The 25,737-nt window shown below is 38.5% G+C and overlaps 1 protein-coding gene across 1 annotated transcript; it reads right to left on the bottom strand.

The window, feature by feature from the left end:
• Window positions 1–4,293: 4,293 nt before the first annotated feature.
• On the bottom strand, window positions 4,294–20,129 carry LOC124134965 (cartilage matrix protein-like). Its single transcript, XM_046500083.2, has 13 exons — window positions 20,003–20,129; window positions 19,291–19,306; window positions 15,678–15,901; window positions 14,007–14,169; window positions 13,365–13,541; window positions 12,630–12,740; window positions 10,398–10,460; window positions 9,322–9,354; window positions 7,554–7,985; window positions 7,058–7,192; window positions 6,658–6,684; window positions 5,707–6,240; window positions 4,294–4,840 (listed from the first exon to the last, which is right to left on the bottom strand). The coding sequence occupies exons 1-13, from the start codon at window positions 20,048–20,050 to the stop codon at window positions 4,824–4,826; spliced, it is 1,980 nt and encodes a 659-aa protein (XP_046356039.2). The 5' UTR covers window positions 20,051–20,129; the 3' UTR covers window positions 4,294–4,823.
• Window positions 20,130–25,737: the final 5,608 nt, after the last annotated feature.

Raw genomic sequence — 25,737 nt, forward strand, 5'->3', positions numbered from 1 at the left:
TGTCTAATGGCATGTGCTTCCATGGTAGGACAGACAATACCACCATTATGTATTGCCATAGCAAACACACACTTTGATGTCGGACACTTTCATCACGATTTCTGATATTTTGACAAACAGTGTCATATGTAAAGGTTGGTCAATCTCTTGTTCTAAATTGGACAAGTCATTACAACGAATTAATTTGGTCGCTTATATACACAATTCAAATTTGTACATGTAAATTCCCAGCGATGTGCCGATAAGTGTTTAGATGATCTGTTCATCATAGGTATCCAAGTTGATTTGACTGTGAAGCATGTAGTAAGATTGTTCAAAATATTACCAAACTGCACACTTTGTGTCGCTTAAGTATAACAGTGTTTGTGACATTCTAGCAATAACACAAAAACAATTGTTCATTACTCATGTGTTTTGACAGTTTTATCTAACAACGATCTGGTAGAGAAAGATGCCGTGATCAATCAGATAAATATTTGAAAGATTTAATCTGCGACTTGGATAGATAAGGCATAAACACTAGTCACAATGACATATATGGTTTTAGAGAATTTAAAAGTTTGGAAGGATATTTGTTTTTAGAAATGACATTACTATCAAAATGTAATGCAATAGCCACAAGGGCTGACTGTATCACCTGATATACATCTCAACAATAATTAGAATACTAGCTTTTGAAGTTTCAGAGGTTGGAAGATAACCGAGTTATCAAATGTAAAAAGATAATTGATAGTGTTGTACTACCAAACGATGGTTTCTTATACTTTGAACATCGACAAAAACTACAACAGTGATTGATCAATATCACACCTACATGATGCGAATGTAGTCCATATAATGGTGATCTACCTTTGGTTGCTAGCGATCTATAGCCCGGTTTTATATTGTACATTCTCATAATAATTATGACATTTTAATGCTCTAATACTAGTTTTAAATAAAATCTGTGATAATCTAGTAATTGTACTGTCTATTATCGACACTTTTTTTATATGTTTATACATTATAACCTGTTTGGGTTACAATACTGCCGATATGTTTTTGAATTATAGCTCACTCACTCACACATGCCAATATATATCACAATATAACACCTTACTTGTGATAAGATAAAGAATAAGATTACTATTTATAAGATTCTATCTTGAGACAGAAAGATACGTAACAAGATTGTTCTGAACTGATAACTCCTAAGATTTCAATTTGATTCACAAGCAGATTCCTGGGGGATGACCGAGGCAGTATAGTTCCTCGAGTATTCCACACTTGTCTTAACAGCTAGGTAGTGACATTTCCTATGGTTATGGAAAAGGGTTTTGTCGCTTTAAGATGTGCTGCAATGTGTGACCTTGTCACGTGTCATGGTGCCCCGACGTCATGGTTAGTTACTTATGCAGTCACCCACAGGTGAGCCTGGAGCCAAATCTACAGACTGGGGTGATGCATCCTCACCCTCACGTCACTGTAAACATAAAACCAACCTCCTCATTTGTGATTACATTTACTCTCATGTTTAGGACCACTTGTGAGCGGAGTACTTTCAACAAGACTTCCAAACACTCCAAGCAACTGTTATTCATCTCTCCCTCGAGAAATTAATAATAATATTTTGGTATCATTCATACACGTCTTATTTCACTAAGCTGAGCCCCAGTGTAGTCCCAGTTAGGCGCAGATCGGTGTTCTCGAGTTGATCAGTTTTTATCATCCAAAACTGGCTCCCACAGGAGATATCGCTTGGGTGAGATCAAGCGATATCTACACTGTAGATATCGCTGCAATGAAATTGCATCACAATGCTTTGCAGACTATTGTGACTTCATTGGTTACCATGACGTCACAATCAAATGACATCACTAATGGCTCTGCTACTGAAGCTGATAGCAGTACTTTTTACGCTTAAGACACTGCTTATTACTGTGTACAAACTGAAATAGTTGGAATAATGATGTTGGATGATAAATAAAATCTCACCCTCGGGTCCTTTGATATCAAATATATCAACACTCGTTGATAACAGTGGGAAAAATCCGACTTTTATCAACTCGTGTTGATATATTTGATATCAAAAGACACCTGGGTGAGATTCCCTAGGCGCAGATGGGTGTTCTCAAGTTGATCAGTTTATAGTCATGTAGGTTAAAGTAGCCTCACATCTCGGTTTGTTGGAGTACAGATCTGCCTTGGAGGAAGTTACCCAGGTAGCACCAGATTCAAATACGTTTGGAACTCCTCAACAATCATCACTGGGTATTTCGCGAATGTGTTCAAGTATTGCTACAGCATGTACACACGAATTCTGTGATTCTAAAACAAAAGTACCCTTGGCAATATGGGTTGCTTTTTAAAAATGAAAACAAATCTTTGATCGTCCCTTTGGAAATTATTCCCATCTGTTTACATTTTGAGGTGCGGTGAAGTGTAATGGCGTCTCGTTCAAGATTATTGCACTTATATAGCGACGTACATGCACGTGTGGGTGCATTTACTAGTCCTGACTAATGTCGAGTTTATAGTGCTAGCCCACTGAAATACCATGCCGCAGTTCAACATGAAACCCCACTCAGAAACAGTATATTAACTCCGACCCGACCAGTCCTTGTTTTAGCCCCTCAATGCCGAACGCCAGGCAGGTAACAACAAGCACCATTGGTGGTATGGCGCGGCCGGGCATCGAACCTACGACCTTCCACACTCCAGACAGACGCTCTGTCCACTAGACCACGGAGGCGGTTTTTATATTGTGTGTGTCAAACAAACTTTGAAAATCTTGAAGAATCATCCTGACCGCATGTACAATGCCAGGAAATCTGCAGCTTTGCGAGTAGATTATGCGAAGGACCATATTATTACCTGGAAGTGTTCACTGCAGGGTATAGGTTTAGAAACATATTCCAAAAAGCCAAAGGACCAAGCGAGATGATAATAGTGTTAGGTTTAACCATGTCCCCATTTTAAATCACATATCACATAGAAACATATATTGAGATGTTAGACGGTCATGATTTTAAGGTTCTTAACCGACGTCAATTACACTCAATCTTAGCCTTTGTTGATGGTGTCAGAATAGAAATATTAGGGATATGAGTAAGTGAGTGAGTGAGTATGGTTTTACGCCGCTTTTAGCAATATTCCAGCAATATCACGGCGGGGGGCACCAGAAATGGGCTTCACACATTGTACCCATGTCGGGAATCGAACCCGCGTCTTCGGCGTGACGAGCGAACGCTTTAACCATTACGCTACCCGACCGTCCCATTGCTGTGATAGGAATGTCTTAAAAGGTTATAGAATGTTACATTGAGGTCCTACTGTCCCCCTGAAATCAAACATACAGAGACAATTACAGGTACACATTCCTAAATTGAGTGCTAAAAATTCACAACGTATAACATTCGACGCTTTGAATGTATCTGGCGAACACCAGTAGCAGTTCGCATTTTGTTCATAAAACCAGTCAACTCTGCATATAACCTCAGCTGTCACTATTGTATGTCCAAAATTCGCTTGAACATATTTTTATGAGTTGTGGCTTTTCGGTTTCTTATTCATCGTAATAACTCATATCTCATTTATAATATGTTTCTTTTGTGTGTATATGTTTCATGCGGTCCGGTTTCTCCGTCAAAACCATGAATACTAAGAATATTGCCTGGCCTAGACACGAACATGTGTCTATCTTTGTTACGACTGCGGTTTACAACATCCACTCACTGACTAGGAAACGCATGGGTGTATTGCTGCACCAAAAGAGGATTATTAGCATTTAATCAGACAATCAGGTGGGTAACTGAAATGTTCATTGTTCCCGACAAATACTTTTATCATAAATATGATAATGTGTCGGATGCGTGAATTTGTTATTAAGAAATCCTCCTTTGTAATGTTACCCCTTGTCAATGTCTATTTGACACCGAAATATTGTAAAATTTAGACACAAATCATAATTCAGCTGTAGAGAAGAGAATATGTGTGCACGAACTATGATATGTGTATGTTTAATCGAAACGACTTATTCTACAAACTAACTATTCCCATTGTTTAAGAAATGCTAACAATGTGTTGCTGACGATCCTTGTTCCGCGTCACATCTGTTATCGTAAGTTCCACAAAACATCACTTCCGGCGGACAAGCTGACATTACTGAACTAAGGTTTAAAACGGCGTAAAACCCGAAACGATCACCGTTTTAATGATCTTTCAGAGCCCATATGATGTGCGGATAACAGAAACAGTTAGTTTTCATACTTATGCTTATAGGCCAAGGCAATGAATAAACAAATAAGAAATATCTGGATTAATATATAATTTTATTCATTTTTTGTCTGTAAAAATAGGTGACGAACAACTGTAATCATACGCTTTTAGACACGTAACTGTGAATCGTTTTTCTTAAATACTAGTACTTACGAGGACCAACGTGAATCGTCATCTTGATGTTTCAGTCGATAACATGGCTACATAGTGAAAACATAAATACATAAATATAATAGTGATGATATATACATGCTATTCGGAAAATGTCTTTCTAAACTGAAGATTACCATTTCATGACGTCATTTTATCTTTTCACATGACCGTACATCAGTACAGAATTTAAATGTACGACCACAGAGCTAAGTTACAACTAGCCTTTTTCCGAATCGTTAGCATTTTTAATACACAATGTTTGCAGGGAACTTGGGGAAATCCTCAAAAACATGGTTATTTTTGTTCTAATAAAGGAGTTGCGTAGTATCGGGACGATTTCTTGATGGCAGTGTTAATATATACAAGATGATGGCTGTCGATAATGGTTTTCCTCGTCTTCTTCTTGAGATGGTTTACGACATGCTGACAACTGTAACATAAACATTTATAATGACAAGTGACGTATAGAGCAGGTGTATCCGATAAGCTATTTATTGCCAGGGTGATTGTGGTCTGATATGTGGAACGATAATATGTGGATATGAGATTTATCAATTCATTTATGAATCTTGGCATTCGATTCCAGAATGGGATATACATATATAAACTGTCAATCGATGTATATTATCACCACTTAACTGTTACGATACAGGTACGAATAAGGAATCCCAATTTAGTTAATTAATAATATCTAATTTCTTTTTTTTTGTTTATACTAATTGGCTGTTTTAAACGGTATTTTAGAGGGCAGAAGGACGTCCCTGTTATCAGCCAAATAACTCATGGGTCTCTGAGGAAAAATAACTTCACAAAAGAACATCGCAGGGTGTTTTAAAAATACTCCTACTTCTACATAAATTTGTTATGCCATTAGCCAAATTACAAATCTTAGGGACATAAGAATATTTAATTTCTTATTATAAGCCAAATTCCTGTTCAATGTCCCCGACATGATATAGCTGGAATGTTGCTGAAAGTGGTGTGAACTCACAAAATTACTCTCTTTACTTTGAGATCACTCCGAAAGTCACTACACTATAATTACTCCCTTAGTTACTGTCGAAGTCTCACATTAATAATGTAATGTCAATAGCCAAATAACACTTATTAATTATCGATCAAATATGCTACTTTGAAATTCCAACTATAGAATGTACATATGTGGTCATGGACCAGGTTACCATTGAATATAAGCTTATTAACTTCTCGCACGCTTTTTACTGAAGATCATCTCATAAAAAGAAATCACAATGTGTATTTTCTTAACCTCTTTTTCAATGTATGATTATAACCTACCTTCACAGAGTCTGTCTGTCAGGTCATTTTTAAAGTCTACACTCTCGGCATCAAGAACTGGGAACCTCGACAGCTGCTGGAGTTGCTTCAGACTGGCTCCACTTCCGGACTTGACAAAGACAAACTTAACTTTCTTATATTCCGCTCTTTGTACCTCCCTCGCCACGGATTTTAGGTCTTTGATAGGACCATTCACCAACACAACGGCGACTTTCTTGGCACTTCTACGGGACCCATTGCGAGACACGGTCAGCGTCCGGCGAGTTTGGACGAGGAGCTTGGTTAGTGATTGGGAGTTAGTTTTCTGTACAGCATCCATAAATGCATCATAGTAGTAATACCTATTCAGGGGTATGTTTTTAACATCCGGACAGTCATTTGATACGAGTCCAACACGTATCTTGTCCTCACCAACGTTGAGGGAGTCAGCTGATCTTTTCACAATATCAATGCTTGTTGTTACGTCCTTGCCCCCAGCTCCGGTAAAGTCAGTGACGAACAGTACGTCAGTTGGCCTTGTGCTGGCACATTGGTCTGAATTGAAATGTTTACGATATGTACAATGTTTTCTTCAAAAGGGAGACAATACATTAACGTCAATTATATTACTCAAACAAGTTAAAGTTCATATGACGATCGTTAACTACAGTCAATATAAAAAAGGGTTCTTGAACCTCTTTTAAGTAGAATATAATACATGGGTATACAATCAAAACTATATGAAGGATTGCTGGTATAATGTAGACACCATTGTCAAAATAATGCACATGCCATAATTATTATTGTTTTCGTCTTACATTCACCACTGATGACGCACTCTATCACTGTTGACGTGATATATGTATCACTGTTACTACCATGTTATATATCTAAGTGTATTATTCGCGTCAAGTTTACACAGTTAACTTCTCGACATTGTTTTCAAAGAAGACAGTGGTAAATTAGACTTACTGGGCTGGTCTCCTTGCATGAACTCGACTGAAAGAAAATTGTCGTGGTATAAGTTTATGACAAATTACCTCCGTCGGAAATAGGGTTACATTCTGCCAATTATAACATTTGATAATAAAAGAAATTCATCAGTCTTTCTATATAATTGTTCATGCGACAGAGTATCAATACCAAGAGCTTCTTTCGTTTTCCCCCTTTTTTTGAATCAGCGGATCATAATTCACAAGTTTCATTCCCAATAAAATCCATATGTGATAATTGACGTCCTCTGAGAATTCTGTATGAGACAGGGCTACCTCAACACGATCTTAACGCAACGACAATCGTAAGTGTGTTAAAGTATGTGAGTACGATCACTTTCTGAAACGGGCAATGGTTGAAAAGAAACGACTGTGCTTACCTTCGCAAGTCTTCATGGCAAGGATGTTCTTGAGTTTCCTCAGAGCATTGTAGCCATTGACCTGATAGACGTACTGATCAGTAGGAGAGGAGCCTATAGCCTTCAGCTCCGGCATGTCCGTTCGGTTACTGACTCCTGACAGAATAAGAACACATTACACATTATGTTATGGTTTTGACAACTGTAATGTGAATAAAATGGTATCCTCGTTAAACAGTCTCCATCAACAGGCAATATCATTTAGGCGTTTACCTTTGTGGTCCCAGTAGAATAGTTTGGTACCATATTTTAAACAACTTTTAACAATGTATTAAAACTAAAGACTAGTAAAACGGTTTCAAAATATTAATTTAGTTACAAATTAAATAATTTCAGCCTAAATCAGTACAATAGCTAATGTATATTTGTTATAGACAGACTATTGAAAGACACGAGTGGTTACTATTTCCGTGAGTTTGGAATTTCTTATTTTTTTGCACACACAATATTTTCTTACCTATTGCAAAAACATACATCCCATCCTTTTTCAGTTTAGCGGCGACGCTTTTCGTCTTCTCTGGTTCTGCGGACATGCCATCAGTGATAACGATGGTAACGTGTGCCACGGACTTCCGGAACCCGTTCCTGGCAGACATCACGCTACTCTTCACCAGAGATAGAGCATCGGCTGTGTAGGTCTTTCCGCCAGTGTAGTTGATGGCCTTGACTGCGTTCTGAATGGAAGCCTTGTCTTTGAAGGTGTTGAGATGGAACGCCACAGAAGCGTTGTCGCTGAAGGTTACCAAACCAACCTGAATTTTCCATGGACCGATGTCGAAGATGTCGACGACGTCGCTGACGAAATCTTGTTGTACGAGGAAGTCGTCAATCCAGATGCTGCTGGAGGTGTCAAGGACGAAGATGACGTCTGCTGGCTTCCCACCGCACACTGCAGAAAAAGGCCTCCAAATACAGACTCATAGAAAGGTGACTGGCCTGAACCTATTAATAATTGTAACCTTAAGATTTTTATATAGATATGGCCTGTATGGCGTTTCCGTCTGATCAGTCTTCTAACATACAACAAAGAAAAACGTATTTGGTCAAAGAGTCACACCTTAACCTTTCTTTCTTTTACAAACGTTGCACTTATTTACAGATACTTTACATTTTATATACTTAAGTGTGAAGACTGAGTTTTCTGAAGTTGAGAAAAGTGATATTTTAATTGCAGGGACCATAACACATGATATTTCACTTGACACATATAACACATTGACAGGACTATTTTCTTACAAGAGTTATCTCCCTTCTATTTACGTAACACATTGACATGTCATAATGATGACAGGTGGACATGTATGTAGTTAATATCGGTTCTTACCCTTTGTTATTTTCATGAACGTATTTCGTCGTAAGCTGTAAATGCCTCATTTAACTCGTCAATAGAGACTTCACCGTCATGTATTCATTCGCTTCCAACGGCTTCTAGATTTCAGGATTATTTTTGGTTGAAGTTGATTTTGTATATAATCATATCTAAATTTATGATAAAGACTTTTATGGGTCTTTAGTATATATTTTTGTATAGATTTTGCAAAAAACAATATTCATTTACTGCGTGTAAGGTAGGGAGAATTTACATTTCAATGTTTTATATTTAAATGAAATAATTTAATTTTAACACAAAAAGTATGTAATAAATAGGATATTCTATGTGACGAGCGAAATATCATGTTTCTCTTATCTCGTGATAAGAAGTGGGGAAGGAGAGACAAGATATTTTGTCAACTACAGCTGCATAACCAGATATTGTTTTTTAATTTCAAAACTATCTTGCCAGAATGTCATTGTTTTGGCAGACAATTTTTTCAACAGTCTGAAGCATTATTATTTTTTTCATGAATTATCGGTGGACAATTAATCCTTTCGATAAAATCCCAGCCCAGAATATCAAATGATCGGTCCCTTATCTTTAAAGAAAACGATTTGTGATAACCGTATTATTAATATAATCATGATCAGAAAAAACATATTTCTGTATATTCATGATTTTGTTTAACAAGATGGTGAAGAGGCCTGATCATGTTGTCTATTACAGTGTGTGTTTTCAACGAGATCAGTCGGCATTCTGATAATTCTCACCGTGGAGGTTGTCATTGTGACAAATGATGTTAATGCTGTTCCCAACGACTTGCTACCGAGAAAATTAACACAATGACTTTCACGGTAATACATAATCTTATTCCTTCAACTATCACAATTATGTATAATAAGCATCTCACGTCTCATTGCTTCTGCTCCCATTATATCATCAACTGGAAACAAGAATTGTATCCTCATAAATAATTCATGTCATAAAGAAATAACGCAATACAATAAACAAATTAAGGTGGAATACGCATGCGGTTCGGCACATGAAAAATGTAAGTCAAGAGATAAATTAATATTTTGGCGTGATAACTTATTGTTAATAGCTCGAAATCCATACAGAATTAATCAAAGTTAATGTTTCACTATGTGGTATATAATACATTGAACGGTAATGGCTAAATAGTCATATATTTCAGTCAATACATTCATTATCAGTATGTGAGGTATTACATCGGTCTAAACTATCAATGACCTAGCGGTGTCGATGACACCTACTTGTATTTAACTTCACATTGATATATTGCGTCAAAAGAAACACCCGTGGGGCGAATTCAGAATGATACCATTTTAACAAATAACACGTAAAACAATTAACCAATTCACACATGTTGCCATAATTGGAGCTCTATTTGAATTTGTCACTCCAATTGTCATTTGACGTGAGAAAATATATACATGTATCCCAGACACTGAGGTTTCACTATTTCAAAGCTAACTTTTGAATCTTTCATTTCATTCATCACAAAATCTGTTGATGTTGTCTGAACTGCCAAATCTTGCGACTCGTCTTCATATCATTCATAGAAAATCTATTACTTGTATGATATTTCTCGAACTGTCGATTCTAACTAAGAAATTCAAATATAGGCGTTTTGTCGTTTTAAATGGTTCACATAAGTGTACTGTGTTGATGTTATGAACTTTCAATTAGCTTACTCATGTTATACAAACGTGGCAGACGCTGAAATAGCTTTGTAGCACCTAACAAAGGAGAGACAAGTAGACAAGTTATATGTCAGGCAATCAGAATTACTTACGGGGCAATTATAAATAGTTAGACCACTATCTGTATGATCTTTCCCAGTAATTGACTCAGCTCGACTCCACTCATTGAACTATCGAGTCATTTGGTGGGTGTTTCAGTTAATTACTAGATAATTGGTGGATGAGTCAAGTCTGGCAGTTTGTGTTCGGTCATCGTACTTACGACTCTCTGTCGTTGTTGTAGGTGTAGTCGTGGTAGTTGTGGTGGTTGTGGTCGTTGTTGGAACTGAAATAAAGATGTCCTGATAATACCTAGATGTAACATATTTGCAGAATTGCATGGGGAGGACTGGTAAGTATTCGAAATATAAATGAACCACAGTCGATAAACATGTTTTTTCTGCATTTCGGTATGTTGTTTCCTGTATTATTCCACGCGTTTGTTTCAAAGTTTACCCCTCCATTTTCAAATGAGCTCTATCCGCATTGCTATATGTATTCCTTTTCTAATTTCTACCCTCTTCAATTTAATTCATCATGCACAAAATGGGAGTTTGGCAAATGACAAGGTAACTTCCCAATGGTTAGACAGCCAGTTGTTAGACAGCTTTTAAGAACATTTCCTGACGGATGCACAGCTAAGTAGCCGTATGTCACCTTAGATAGGTACTAGCTAAAGGAACAACCCATGCAGAAAATAACATGACGACTTTCATAAAAAGAGACATTCAGTTCCTCTCTACGACGCAATATAATCTACTAAGCAAGCCGTGCTGATACCATCAATGTTGTTGTTGCTTTATGTGTTTAAGAGGTCGTCTTCCGCCTTAACAATTTCAGCCGACCTGCTCGTCTTTGGGACTCATATGTGTTATTAGGTTACACATATCTATGGGAGTTACAGTACTGATAAGAATTCTGTTTTTGTATGATACAATTTCTGTTTTCGTATTAATATGATTTGATTTTTGATTTGTAGAAATTGATAGAGTTAATTGGTGTCTCTGTTTATATACATTCTAGTAGCTGACCATCTTTCCAAAAATAGTGTTGGCCTTCTCTTTTGCCAGACCCCCTCCGTGGTCCAGTGATAGAGCGTCCGCCCGGAGAAGGGAAGGTCCGGGGTTCGATCCCCGACCGCGTCATACCAAAAGACGTTAAAATATGGTACTTGTTGTTGCCCTGTCTGGCACTCGGCATTAAGGGGCTAAAACAAGGACTTGTCGGCTCGGAGTCAGTATACTGTGTCTGAGTGGGGTATCTCAGTGTGCTAGCACTATAAATCGGCACCAGTCCGGCTAGTACAAGCAGCCACACACACATACGTGCATTCACGTCGTTGTATAAGTGCAATAATCTTGGACGTGACGTTAAGCCCAATTTCACCACCACCTCCATTGCATCCCTTGGCTTTAGATCTACGGCAGATAGCGGATCTAACCGGGCTGTGGCATGCTCTTGACATTCCAGTAACAAGTGAGCAATAGATCTAGGTTGATTTCCAGATGGACACACCTTGTCATAGTGCTGTTTGTGACCGAGTCTAAGGCGTGAAATGGCTACGTTAACTTCTAACTTTTCTTTCATTTGCGTCAGCACGATCAATATGGTTGTGTCATCATTGTATACCTACCTTCAGGATGCTTCTTTAAGAGGTATTTAGAAGATGGGATGATGAACATGGGAGATAGTTGTATGTATATATAACTACTTTATTGCAATGAATGCGACATTTCGGTGTATACTTACACTGTTTTCAAAGAAGTGAAAACTTGTTAGATGATGCATTCATTGTAATAAAGACGTTGCATGTCCATACAACTATTTCCATTGTTCTACAGTATCACCAAAATAAGTCATTGTTTGACTATTAGAGAAAGTAAGTAAGTTGCGGTGTATTTCGGTCAAACACAAAATGAGAAAGCTGAATGAACATGCTCCGAACACATATCAGTGTAATGATAAATTCAGCAACAAGCTACTGAGGAGATAATTCTGAAAAAGCAAAAATATATACACATGAAAAGATGAACTTGGGTCAGCATCAGTTTCTGTTGACCCGTGAAGATCCAGGATAGAATAAGTCTTCAGCAACCCTGCTTGCCCCAAGAGGCGACTGTCCTAGTTACGTAGATCGATGCTCATGATGTCAAACACTGAATTTTCTGGTCCAGACTCGATTATATACAGACTGCTGTCATGTAGCTGGAATATTGCCGAGTGTGGCGTTAAACACCAAACAAACAAACAACAATTTCTGTCAAGCTCTCCTCTCACCAGAACGATCCAATTAGGACTGTACCACTACAGCTGTGATTGTTGTCTTACCTAACCCATTTCTCCACTGTTTAACAACTGGCTGTCTAACAAATGGGAGATAATGGAAGCAATGCCAATGATAATATAGTATGAAAATAGTGTTTTATCACGAAAAATGTCAATGTACAGAATCTACCTGTGGTAGTTGTAGTTGTGGTAGTTGTAGTTGTTGTAGTTGTAGTAGTAGTGGTCGTAGGTGTCGTTGTCGTTGTTGCCTCTGTTGTAGAAGGTGGAACGGGGGTTGTCACTGTCAAAAAAACCAATATACATATAAAACCAGTATTATATTTCCGAAGCACTAAGGATGCATTAGACCAGGGGGCGTTGGGGTAGCATGGCCGTTAATACGTTGAGTAAGCATGTCCAAGACCAAGCTTATGTCCTCACAAAATGTATGAGTAAAATATCGCTCTCAGACACCATGATATGGAAGGCATTTAACGAAATGCGGCGTTATATCCATCTCAGTTCCCATCAGACCATGAGAACGGTGTGCATTATGATGTAGTGAGTGAGTTAAGTTTATCACGAGTAGAAAAGCTTTCCAGTTATATTGCGGCGTGTCAGCTTTTATGTGTGGGGAGAGCCAAAAATGACACAGGCCCTAGATATTTACCACTTTGATGAAACCCACACGTATAGTTCTTACATTCCTATAATCATAAGCATAGGGAATCTGGGATTCGAACCAGCAATCACAGGTTTCTGGCAGGCTCGTTGGACGCAACTCTGCACAGCAAATTGCGGCGCCTTAGACCGTTACCCCGATTACGTTGTAAATTTCGTATTAAATAATTACCACGACAAAAAGAAAATTCATCCATGTTTTAATGGCTGTATCTAATTATACTAATCCCCAAAATAACTTTACCTTGACATGCCGCCAGAGCGAGCAGTGATCGGATGGAGTCGAGTCTCCGGAAGCTGACAGTCTTGACGTACTCCTCCGCGGGGGAGCTGGCCATTTCCTCCAGTTCCTTGGCGTCTACGCTGCTTCCTATACCGACTGCGAAGATCTGAATACCCGCTCCCTTCGCCTTTGCCGATTCTGCAAAGGAACTCACCATTTATGAGGGCATATATTTTCTGTCATTGCTTCAAGACATACAATGCCCCTTTTGTCTATTCGTTTTCATTTCGGGACATCTGTGTACAATCCCTTAGTTTTGTAAAGACGTTATGACCAGAAATTATGTTATCCAAATCTACTATCAACTGTACTTAAATGTAGGAAAAGAGTGTGTTTGGTTTAACGCCGCTTTAAACATTATTTCAGTTCCATTACTGTGAGTCAGTTTGATATTCGACGTAATCTCGAAGTGACGTTGGGGTTAAAGGATTACCACGAGCATGGTCTGGTGCGGACACACCTTGAATTTGGTCAGGGGGAATCTGGAATTCGAACCCGTCATCATAGTTTCTGGCTCGCCTAAAGGACGCAGTTCTGCACAGCGACACCCTAGACTACTGCACCCCCTCCCGTGTCCCCTATAAGTGTGACCGTTAGTGGTACCTTGTAAGGTTAGGGACGTATTTGATGATTTTCCATCTGTGAGGATAATCGCAATGTGAGGAACTCCTTCTCTGCCAAGATCCGCCATCATCTTTTGTACGATCTGCAGCCCCATATATGTATCTGTGGCTCCACCCATCGTGAACTCTATTCCACCAATAGCCTATATAAACAGGGAGAAGAATATATTTGACATGGAAACATGTTTTACATTGGATACGATTTGTTCTGTTGTTGCTACATGCAAACATAAAAAAGGCAATCAAATCAGTAGTAATTTCAATATATACTGAACAAAAAATGAGTGACGAATTATGAGTATTTCAAGGAATATTTTTGTGAAAATGGAAGCTCACTCTTCACTACAAGAAATATTCCCCCAAATAGTCAAGACCCCTAACTTCTTTTGTTCAGTATACATGCAGTTAAACCTTAAGAACATCCTAACATCCTACTCCCGTGTTCAAGTCTTCAAGTCGTACTGACATCAAGTTCTCTCTGTGGGGCGAGAAACGTTTTGGTAGATTTGCTGTTTGCATTGATATATAGGTTATTGACAAAACAACATTTGTTGCTGATTTAAATATAAGACGTAGAGTTTGCTGTAATGTTCACTTTTCGATCTTAGATTTTACTTGAGAATTGTTTAACATTTTTTGTGCGTACGTGAAAGTATAAGAGTCACAGATTGTATAAAATCGCGTAGCTGAACACGTTTATGCAAAATTTGCGACTGTTATACTTTGATGCATACACAGAAAATGAAAAAACAATTCTTATGATTACAAAATCGACTCTTATCTGATGTATTTGCTCTTTTTTATCACGTTTGTTGACAATTTGATGATTTCGATGCACATCGTAGAACAGGCAAGAATACACGAATACTTTATCGCTACGTCATACAACTAACAAAAAGAGTGTTTTGGCAAGATGAAACACTGATACGCACATATTATATTGTTTACATAAATGTTTTACTTTCCCCGTTGTTATTATACCTGAGCGAGAGAATCTTCAAAATTATTTGTTTTCGGAAGGGACTATATTGATGACGTCATATCAGCATCACATTGCGGCAGCAGCTAGCGTCGTCATTTAAGCCTGGTTCATGTGAATTGAGAACAGGCAGTTTTCGACATATGAATTACTCAAAATGCCCCGAGAAGCAGACAGTGATTGAGAAGCCTGTATGTTCATTATATTATTGGGGCTGCTGGGGACAGTCTGGATTTGGAAATGGGTCTCCGGGTACTCGACGTGTAGTGTCGGCACATTTGACGTTTGAAGAAACAAGGGAGTTTTGGCTAGTTTGGTAAGCAAGTATGACACGTATGACGCAGCGATAAGTTATCAATTTATACAATGTCTGATTGTTACTTCGATGCATGCCCAAAAAATTGAAATATAAATTTGAAATTTATCTTTTCGAGCCCCTTGAAAAATCAATCGGCATTCCGGAAGCGAGTTCCCAAATCAAGCTATTTGTAGACGTAAGCAAGGTCGACGTCATTGGGAAAGTAGTTCTGTCACTTCCGGGAAAACGTGCATATATGATGTATAAATGCACGCTTTTGTGCATTTATTGGTTATAAAGGCAAGTTTTCGGAAGGTCTCGACCAATCAAAACAGCCTCAGTGTGTGTAACCAATTCATTTTGCAATTACTTACGTCTAAAACTAATTTTTTATCTTCGAAATCGCCCAAACCAAACTCTGATTTAGCTCCCTCGCTGAAAGTTATTGCTCCAACCCTGGTTTTGTCTCCCTGAACTTGGAACATTTTAACAACATTCTGTACAAACTTGAGCTGCTGGGCAAAGTATGGAGGCCAGATACTTCGCGACGTGTCAATGATGAACACAATATCAGCCGGCTGTCCACAGCTGTCGCCGCCTTGAGTAAAACAGAAACATAAATTAAGTGAGTGAGTTGGGTTAACGCCGCTTATTCCAGTAATATCACGGCTTATCAGCCTAATGTGGGAGGAAAATCCGAAGGGATGGAGGTCTTAAACGTTCAGCACTTTAGTAAAACCTACGTATCCGCGGGTATGGTGCTGACAAACCTAGAAACATTATCGGGAACCGGGTTTCGAACCAACGATCATAGGTTTCTGGCGCAAGGGACGCAACTGTGCACAGCTTATTGTGGCGCCTTAGACAACATGACCACTCGAGCCCCTTTTGGCTTATCCAAATCTATAGATGTTATTGTACTAAAATTATCTAATATGAACATTTGGTGTATGTGCTCCTTGTTAATACCAGCTGGTCGTGTGTTCGAATGTACCCCGATTATGATCTTTGGTGTGTCAGCACCATACCCGTGTACATTGATTTCACCTAGGTACTACACGTCTACAACCAGGGTCCCTCCGTCGTTGTGCTGACACATCGGGATATACATTGTACACAGTTCAAAGTGGAGTTAAAAGCGTAAATTACACGCGTGATGCCGAAGTGGTCAATTATGACGTTTTTGAACATACACTACGTTGAGGGTCTTGAACCTTACATATTTTATCTGTACCTGAGTGAGATGGGTTGAACGCCTCTTTTAATACTATTCCAGATATATCACGGTGTGTCAGCTTAATGTTGGAGGAAACCCGGAGTCAGACGAGACAATTATGCAATTACATTGACGTGCAATGACGAAAATGCTTTAGACGTTCATAACAATCCATCATAAAAATCAACTGTATATGAAATTTCTTACAAATCACAAACTCACTGTAAATGTACTTAGAGAAACTTTCAAGTACGTGACCTGCTCTTCCTTTCTCTTGTCGGATTTTGCAAAGGTCACACATAAGTTGAATCTCCGGCCGTCATATGTCAAAGGTAATTACAAATATCTACAGCTGGGGTAGAAATGTGAGTCAGTTATATTACGATTTAGAAGAAAGGATGAGTGAGTATAATTTCAAGCCTCTGTTAACGAGGACCCGTGAAGATCCGAGGTAGAATAGGTCTTCAGCAACCCATGCTTGCCGTAAAAGGCGACTATGCTTGTCGCGAGAGGCAACTAACGGGATCGGGTGGACAGGCTCGCTACATTGGTTGATGCATGTCATCGTATCCCAATTGTATCACTAGATTGTCTGGTTCAGACTCGATTATTTACAGACCGCCGGGAAATATAGCTGGAATATTGCTGAATGTGGCGTTTAACAACAAACAAACAAACTTTGTTAACGATAAAGCCGGAGGGTAATCTGAAATAGGCTTCACACATTGTACCCATGCTGGTAATCGAACCCGCGCCTTATGCGTGATTAGCGAACGCTTTAGCCACTATGCTACTCCGCCACCCCCTGAAGATAATAACGAAAACGAAAACGTGCAGTCAATACTCTTTAGACAATATGATAAAAACATTACTTTACCAATGGCATGCTAACTTGCACGTCCAAACTTGAATTATTAGAAGTGCAGTCGTGCCCTCCTATGTTGTAGCGGTGTCGTAAAGGCTCGTCAGCAATTATGTGAATTTTATTCTGTTGGAACTGAACCGCAAATCCTCAAAATTACTTTGCATGATAGTCACAAATTGATTTGGTTTTGTTCAATTTCAATGCTGTTTCTGTTTGCAGCAATAAGGCTACACTGTTTGTTCACAAAAGACTGTGCTTGATTGACGCCAATATATATATATATTATATGTGAAACTTGTGTATCTTCAAGGCTGGTAAATTTACCATTACTAAGTATGCATGTGAACACGTCAGTACATAGCATTTACCCTCATTTGACAGTGTATTGTATTCTGACACTGGACGAGGGCGTTTATAACTTACTAAGGCGGTAAGCATTCTGTCAACATATAAGAAGGGCATGTGTGAATATCTTATACCACGCCCGCCTGTGGACAATCAGTGGTGGATAAATTGAGCAACAATCCACGCCGTCGCGGTATGATGCCACACATTCAGCCAGGAGACACATTGTGACCCCCTGGTCTTCATATCCCTAGGGTGCTAGAGACGTAAGAAGACAAAAGGAACAAGTGAACGTTTGTTATATTCATTTTTATAGTGAGTGCGATAGTGAGTTTCGTTTTACGCCGCTTTTAGAAATATTCCACAATATCACGGCGGAGGACACCAGAAATGGGCTTCACACATTGTACCAATGTCGGGAATCGAACCGGGTCTTCGGCGTGACAAACGAACGCTTTAACCACAAGGCTACCCGACCGCCCCATTTTTATAGAGTATGAATAGAGACATTACAACTGAAGATAGTTCGAGCTATCACTCACCTGTTAAGGAAGTTTTACTGTAAAAGGCAATGGCTCATTTGAAGAATTCATTCAAGAATTCATTTGAGGCCAAAAATAATCACTTAAATCCCATGCAATCTTTTACGCCAAAATATTTATTTTTTTATTTTCCCTTATCAGAAGCCTAACAATATGTACATCTCGAGATGTAAAAAGTTACATACTCATATTGAAATACAGAAATCGAAATCGATTATCATATGACATTAAGTCATCCTCCGTCGTTATAGGAATAATAGGCTATGCTTTGAACAAACACGACAGCAATTATTTATAATTCGTATGACCTTAATTGTCCTTTAAAGTAGTTGTTTCATTATAATATGGTAATACTGTACTGATTGGATCTAATAACTGGCAGGTTCCTGCAAAGGTTCTGGTCTGATCTTGGAGCCAATCGGACACAATTACATATTAATTGTTCTGATCTGTCGTGTCAGCTATCAGAGAGCAAGCGGTTCAGCAGTTATTTGTGTTCGGACAGTTACATATAGTATTAATGTAGATCTATATACTTATACTTTAAGAGTTTTGTCTTCCTTGATAAGTCTACCGTGGCATGCTGTATTATACATGTAAGCTCGGGTCCGACCATTTGACATTCTAGGGGGCCTGGGATTTTATGTGGAGACCAGATATTTTAACAACTACAAATGCAAAAACTATGATGTGATATTTTGGCTGACACTTTCAGAAGCACAATTATTTTTTCAAAAATCTTCTGGGACAATTAATTCTTTTCGATAAAATCCGTGCCAAGCTGTAACTGTCGGAACGTGTACATAATTATTAAAGGTATATATGAAATTAGACAAGTGTTGTTCCATTTTACTGTGAATATATGAAATAAGACAATTGTTGTTCCATTTTACTGCGAACAGAACCGTTCTGAAAATAATGTGTTTCACTGTATCCAACAATACCTATTTCTAATCAAATGTAATCGAGGATGGATCTTAATGAAGACATATTTTTTTCAAATTGATAAATGTACTTACCCTCCACAAAATGAACCTGTAAAGCAAAGGTAAGTATATTAATGTTATGTTTATCTTACAGAAGTGATACAGATGAAACTGATTCAACACAATCACCGAGTGAAGAAATTACAGTATATACATTCATATTAAGGATATTGTGGACAGTGGTAAGGTATACAGTAAATTCCGTGTAAATGTTTATACTATAAATTAACCAATCATCATCTTTCTAGATTAATAACCGCTAACGATTATGGTAATACTGATTGATATCTCTATTGTGAACATGAACTGGTACAGTCTGTCTTGTACTTAAATGTCCCCCAACTCATATGTTCAATAGAGCTGCTTGTCTAAAAACAGACAGAGCATTAAAGGTTGTGTAGCTCATATTGTACAAGTTTGCTCGTGGGTTCACCAAAGTGGTGAACGTGTGAGACCTGCATCACTTCGGACTTTCCTCCCACATTAAGCTTATACGCCATGATATAACTGGAATACTGTTCAAAACGGCGTTAAACCCATCTCACGCAATCACTTACAAATATCCACAAAAAACGGTGCTGAATTCGAAATTCGAAAATACAATTTCACAGACGGACGACAGATGACCTGCCACATCATAATCTCACACAGCCTTTCAGACCAGTTGAGCTAAAGATATGATCTTTAAACTAGAAAACAATCTCTTGTCCATTAAAAACATAAACAATAAGAGGTTTGCTCTTACCACACAGCACAGTGATAACGCTGCAAAAAATTTCAGCATCGTGCACATCCTTCGCTTCTCGTCAATTTGCAAGGGAATACAACGACGCCCTGTGTTTAGTGTCAAAGCTGTTCCTGTGCTTGGCGCAGCGATCTGTTATTATGTCCCTATCTGAATCCACCTTATATCAACGCGGAGGAGAAAAATGCCACATGATTCACCATTTAATTATCACCCCGTATGTCAAGAGATCGCTGTTTAATTGGTTGGTTAGAAATGATCTTTTATGCAAATGCATAGTTGCTGTTATAATTATGGCGCTTCATGTCTGCTTATTTCAAAACGTTTAAGGAATTTCTTTCATGTAAGGGAGTGTAATCATGTAGATAAAGGGATAAAATGTACGTAGACAACGGGTATGCCTTCTATGTTTTGAATTATTTTTATATTCATATTTCATGTAAAAAGATAATAAAATAGTTACTTTGCTCACGTTCCTACCTAGAGGTCCTAGCGGTCAGCCTGGGAGTGCCCCAGTCCAGCGAGACGTGACGAATCATCACATCTTACAAAGTATATTCAACAAAATACATAAAAAATGTTTGTTATCTGTTATTATTTTGAAAAGACAATACATTTAATTAACATATGTCATGAAATGGTTAACTTTCATTGAGAAATTATCCTAAAACGTGAAACGATTATTTCCATTTGAGTATTTTTCCTTTGTTTAAATTGGTTATAAGTGTAGACGTCATATTTCTTAAGGCAGAGACAGCGATACAGTCACTTTCATGTGTAAAGATGCACTATCATGCTGCTCACTGGTGCGTTTGCTGCAGCATATTTATAAAATATGCAAAACAATATGTAAAGTGCACTGAAAAGCTACATTAGGCCAGTTTGCTCTGATTTCGGAATAAGCACGTTTGTTTATAAACGAGAGAAAAGTCCGGTCACTGCAAATTATCTTGTGTCTGTGTGTGTACTACTGAGTCATAACTTCGCCGGAGTGTTTTCTGGAATATAATTCTTGAAGTCATGACTGACCAATCAGATAGCTAGATTCAATAACTAACAATAAGAAACAATGCAGAATTAATAATTGTACCCATATCGTAGTCGGGAACACCGTAAATCCACCTATATACAATACAATAAAGTAAGGAGCACTTCACGAACGTTGCAACGTCATAGCGTGGACACCAAAACCGGACTGTGGTGAAGCATTCACACTGATGTGACTGGCGAGAGTGAGGTCTAATCAATGGCAACAACGTATATAGAGAACCTCAGCATCGTGTCTTTTGATACCAACTATATAAACACGAGTCGATATAAGTTTAAACTCCGAGGCTTGTCGAGAATTGTGAACTTTCATCGTCAAATTTTGATATATTTGATATCAAAAGACACGAGGGTGAGATTATCATCCAAAATCAACCTATTATCCTAATAAACAAAGTGTTTAGTTTGCTGACTGTAATAACCAGTGTCTTGGCCGTATAAAGTACAGCTGACTAGTTTTAGTGACGGACATAAGTGATGTCATTTTGCTGTGACGTCATGGTAGTCGATGACATCCAAATTGTCTGCAAAACATTGTGATGCAAATAAATTGTAGCGATATGCCAGTTGTGGATGATCTATGTTGGTATTTGCAGTTAACATTCCAGCTTTGTTTTAGAGATAAGCAAGTGAGTTGATGAATAATGTTTAACGCCGGAGTCAACAATATTCCAGTTGATGGAGGCATGTAAAAAAGTCTGTGAGTGATTGAATATTGTTTAACGCCGTAACAGTCAACAATATTCTAGCTTGATCAGAGAGATATTGATATAATCAAGACTGAACTAGACAAACCATTATGAGCCACTATCCAACGCTTTCGGGTTACGATGATATATATTCAACTAATTGAAAGTCAAACGCCTTACAGACAGACAGACAGACAGACAGACAGACAGACAGTTTTATTTGTATGAAGGCCATCAGATCTATAGTACAAAAAGGTTTACAAGTACCGTTTTACAGAGAGTTATTTCTCTATCTCTATCTTCCCGTGAAGATACAATTCAGGAACCTGGCAGAGTTTCACATGACATTAACATTTGTTGACTGACATATTCTTTGTAATGAATAATAGTTATCACTTACAGTTTTGGGAATGAAATATTTTCGCTCACTATCGTAGAGCACGCATTGGTATCTAACATGTATTTCGCCTTCGATTACATTACGACGCTTGCACAAAGCAGTTTGGTCACCACAGCACACTAAATCTCTACGAACCAACTGGATACCAAGGGTGTTGTGGCCGCTTCTAAATTTAGTTAGCAGTCGTTTATACTCACAAATATTAATATCTAAAATATAATGTTCACAAGTCAAATTCAGCTTATGAGACTTATAAACGCCTCACCACCCAATCCAACGTAGTCACCTTTGGTCAACACAAAACATATGTGTTTGTACGATCTTACATTTAGTACTCACTCCGAAGTGTGATCTCAGCGAAGCTTGTGAATTCATGTGTTGAAAAAACCCTCTATGATTTAAATTTAAAGCTTATTAAAGTGAGGACAAGACAATTTAATCAAATTATCCGAAAGTTTTGGAAATGGTTCAAGTATTACCGATGTCAATACAACTTCATCTAGCATTATAACATGTGAACATTACTTGGAGATATTGTTTCAAGAGATTGAGTACAGTTTAACTACAAGGCTACTAAAGCTCCTCTTTTTTCAAAATGTCTTTAGTGTGCCCTCGTGTTAGAATATGTCCTCAGCAACCTATGCTTGTCGACAAACAGATCGTGTGGTCACTGAACTCGATTATTTACGATCATATAACGGACATACCAAACACACTTTATAGTGTCATTACTGATGGTGAAAATATGATTTTTTAACACGTTATCATAATTTATGGGCGCATTTGATAGACAGTTACAATAATGGTCAGCTATTGAAGCAGTAAAAAGTGGTGACGACATGACAGACACAAAAAGTCCTACCCCCACTCCTCAAGACTATGCAATGACCTCCTGATTCTAACTACCAGAACGCGGTGTGATAATGGTAGTGGTATGCGTAGTAAGAAGGGCTGTACATGCATGTACTGACATAATATGTGATTACTCCTACGAATTTATTCATGCCGGACATGCTTAATGGGCATGTCTACAGCAAAATGAAGTCATCACTATTCTCAGGAAGGACAACAATTAGCATGGACAAATAACTTGAATAACAAAATGTATTTACTCACCAGGCTTCTCCCTAAAACTAATTATATGTCGGAATAAGTTATCGCATTACATTCATTATCACGGGGAGTGTCATAATGCATTGTAACATTTTATGCTTTGATGTTATCGGTTTTGTGTTGGCATTAACGCGGTGCCATACCTACACGTCAATCTCTATTAGAATGGTTGCCGTTGTCACTTGCAATGAGCTAGCAACGGTCAGTATCAACGGATACAGACGCCATGAGTGATTGAGGTGAGGTGAGGTGAGGTGAGGTGAGGTGAGGTGAGGTGAGGTGAGGTGAAATGGGATTTAACGTCGCGTCGAAGATTATTGCACTAAAATAGCGACGTGCATGCACGTTTGTGTGTTTGTGTGTGTGGTTGCTTGTGCTAGTACGGACCAATGCCGTTTTAGAGTGCTAGCCCACTGAGATATCATGCCGCAGTTTAAATGAATACCTTACTCAGACACAGTACATGCCGACCACTCCTTGTTTTATCCCCTCAATACCGAGCGCCAGGAAGGTGAAAAAGTACCATCTTTAACGTCGTGTGGTATGCCGCGGCCGGGGATCGAACCCCGGACCTTCCGCTGTCCGGGCGGACGCTCTATCATAAAACTACGGAGGCCATCCATGAGTGATTGAGTGGATGAGGGAATGAGTGAGGGAGATGGGTTTACGCCGTTGTAAACAGTGTCACTTCTTCTTTACCATTTGGCAAACCTTTTTCAATTGTTGTAACCCACTGGCAAGGGTAAGATGCTGGCAAACCAAGAATAATAATCAGGGCGTTTACAAGGATTTGAATCCAAGATCCTGGTACGCCTAAGGGATGGAACTCTGCGTAGCAGCCCCAGTTCCTCAACCTGCAACAGTTTTATGCAGAATTGTGTACATTAAGTTATGTGCCTATTACACGGGAGGGTTACATTAGAGTGAAGGACCAGAATACATTAATTTTAGAATTTGGAAGAATCTTGCGATTCCATTGGTTAATCCGTACAACGAGACGAAACAACACATGTCAATGTAGACCCCCCACTAACGTGACTGACGCTGACCTCGAATACTGAGCTAAGTTACTGTAATGAAACACAGGAGGCCTAGGGCTTAAATGCTGCATAAACTTTGAAGTGAATTTTGGTATAACACAACGAATTATTACTTTTGACGAATTCGCTAATATTGACCTCGTCAAGAGTAATTGTTTGTATAATATCTACAAAGGATACTAAACAACTAGATTATGACAGAATTGTACGTAAGACAAGTATACATAAAAATGGGCTTTTCATCATCAGCAAGCAAAGTGACCATACTTGCGACCTTTAGGACTTATATTTCCGTTTATCTGCTCCTTGCATGATACCTCAGAAGGATTTAAACCAAACCATTAGTCTCTGGCGATAGGTGGTAGGAAACTAAAATTACATTTATACTACGCTTAATAGACTGACAAAATACCTTCAATGACGTGGAACGCTAGTTACATCAGAACGAGTGAGGTAATGTTTTACAATATTTCAGCAAAATTAACTCAAACCATAGCCGTCAAATGAAAGACTGTGGTGATGCACCAAAGATCATAATTGGGACAAATATGGGATCCGAACCCAGGACCAACTGTGGGGCGAAACTCTGAACAGCGATTTGCGGCGCCATAAACCCCTGGGTCTCGTCAGCGAACATGAACTTCGAGAGAGATGTAAACTTCTTCATAGTTCTTGATGACTGCGTTTAGCAGCACATGAAGTAACATATTGTAAACAACAGCACACATAGTTCTTTTGTAGGGCAATAGAGAAGGCTAGTCTAGTCCATGCTGAAGTTTCCATCAGCAGTGTTAAATGCCTCCATGCAATGAATAATTGTCAACGGTGTACTTAGTACTAAGTTACTGATACATCAAGTAACACCAGGTAACATCAGGTAACATCAGGTAACATCAAATACAAACTGAAATGACATCCATAGCTATTTGCCTGACCAGTCACCGTCTCTAAAAAAGACATGCTGTTTGATGTGACGTCACTTGTGTTGCGCGTCTCAATTGCCCCTGGTCTTACTTCGAGGGTCTATGCTCAAATTCCGAGGGCGGTCAGACGACAGATCTAATAGTCATACACAGATGTATTATTGAAATATGTTTTTGTAACTTTGACTTGCAAACGAAGATAGATTCGTTACATGTGTCAATAGGTAGGTATGTGTGATTTACGGGCCATTTCAGCTGATATCAACATGCAGCCATTACATATCCCTGGAACTTCTACGATTCCCGTGCAGGTCTTCAACATTGACTTCACGGGAAACTTTAAACAGTAACACTTGGACACATTTATTTAACCTAATATTGTTTCTTTGCGATGCCAAGAATATGAATACTTTATCTCACATCATGTCCGTAAAGTTTATGTTATTTTGATGGAAATACATTGAAATTAACGTTGAATCCTCCAAAGTGGTACGGAAACGTTTTAACAGCAGCTCCAGTTATG

This window comes from Haliotis rufescens, unplaced genomic scaffold (assembly GCF_023055435.1).
Source record: "Haliotis rufescens isolate VD_foot unplaced genomic scaffold, xgHalRufe1.0.p SCAF_15, whole genome shotgun sequence".
NCBI lineage: Eukaryota > Metazoa > Mollusca > Gastropoda > Lepetellida > Haliotidae > Haliotis > Haliotis rufescens.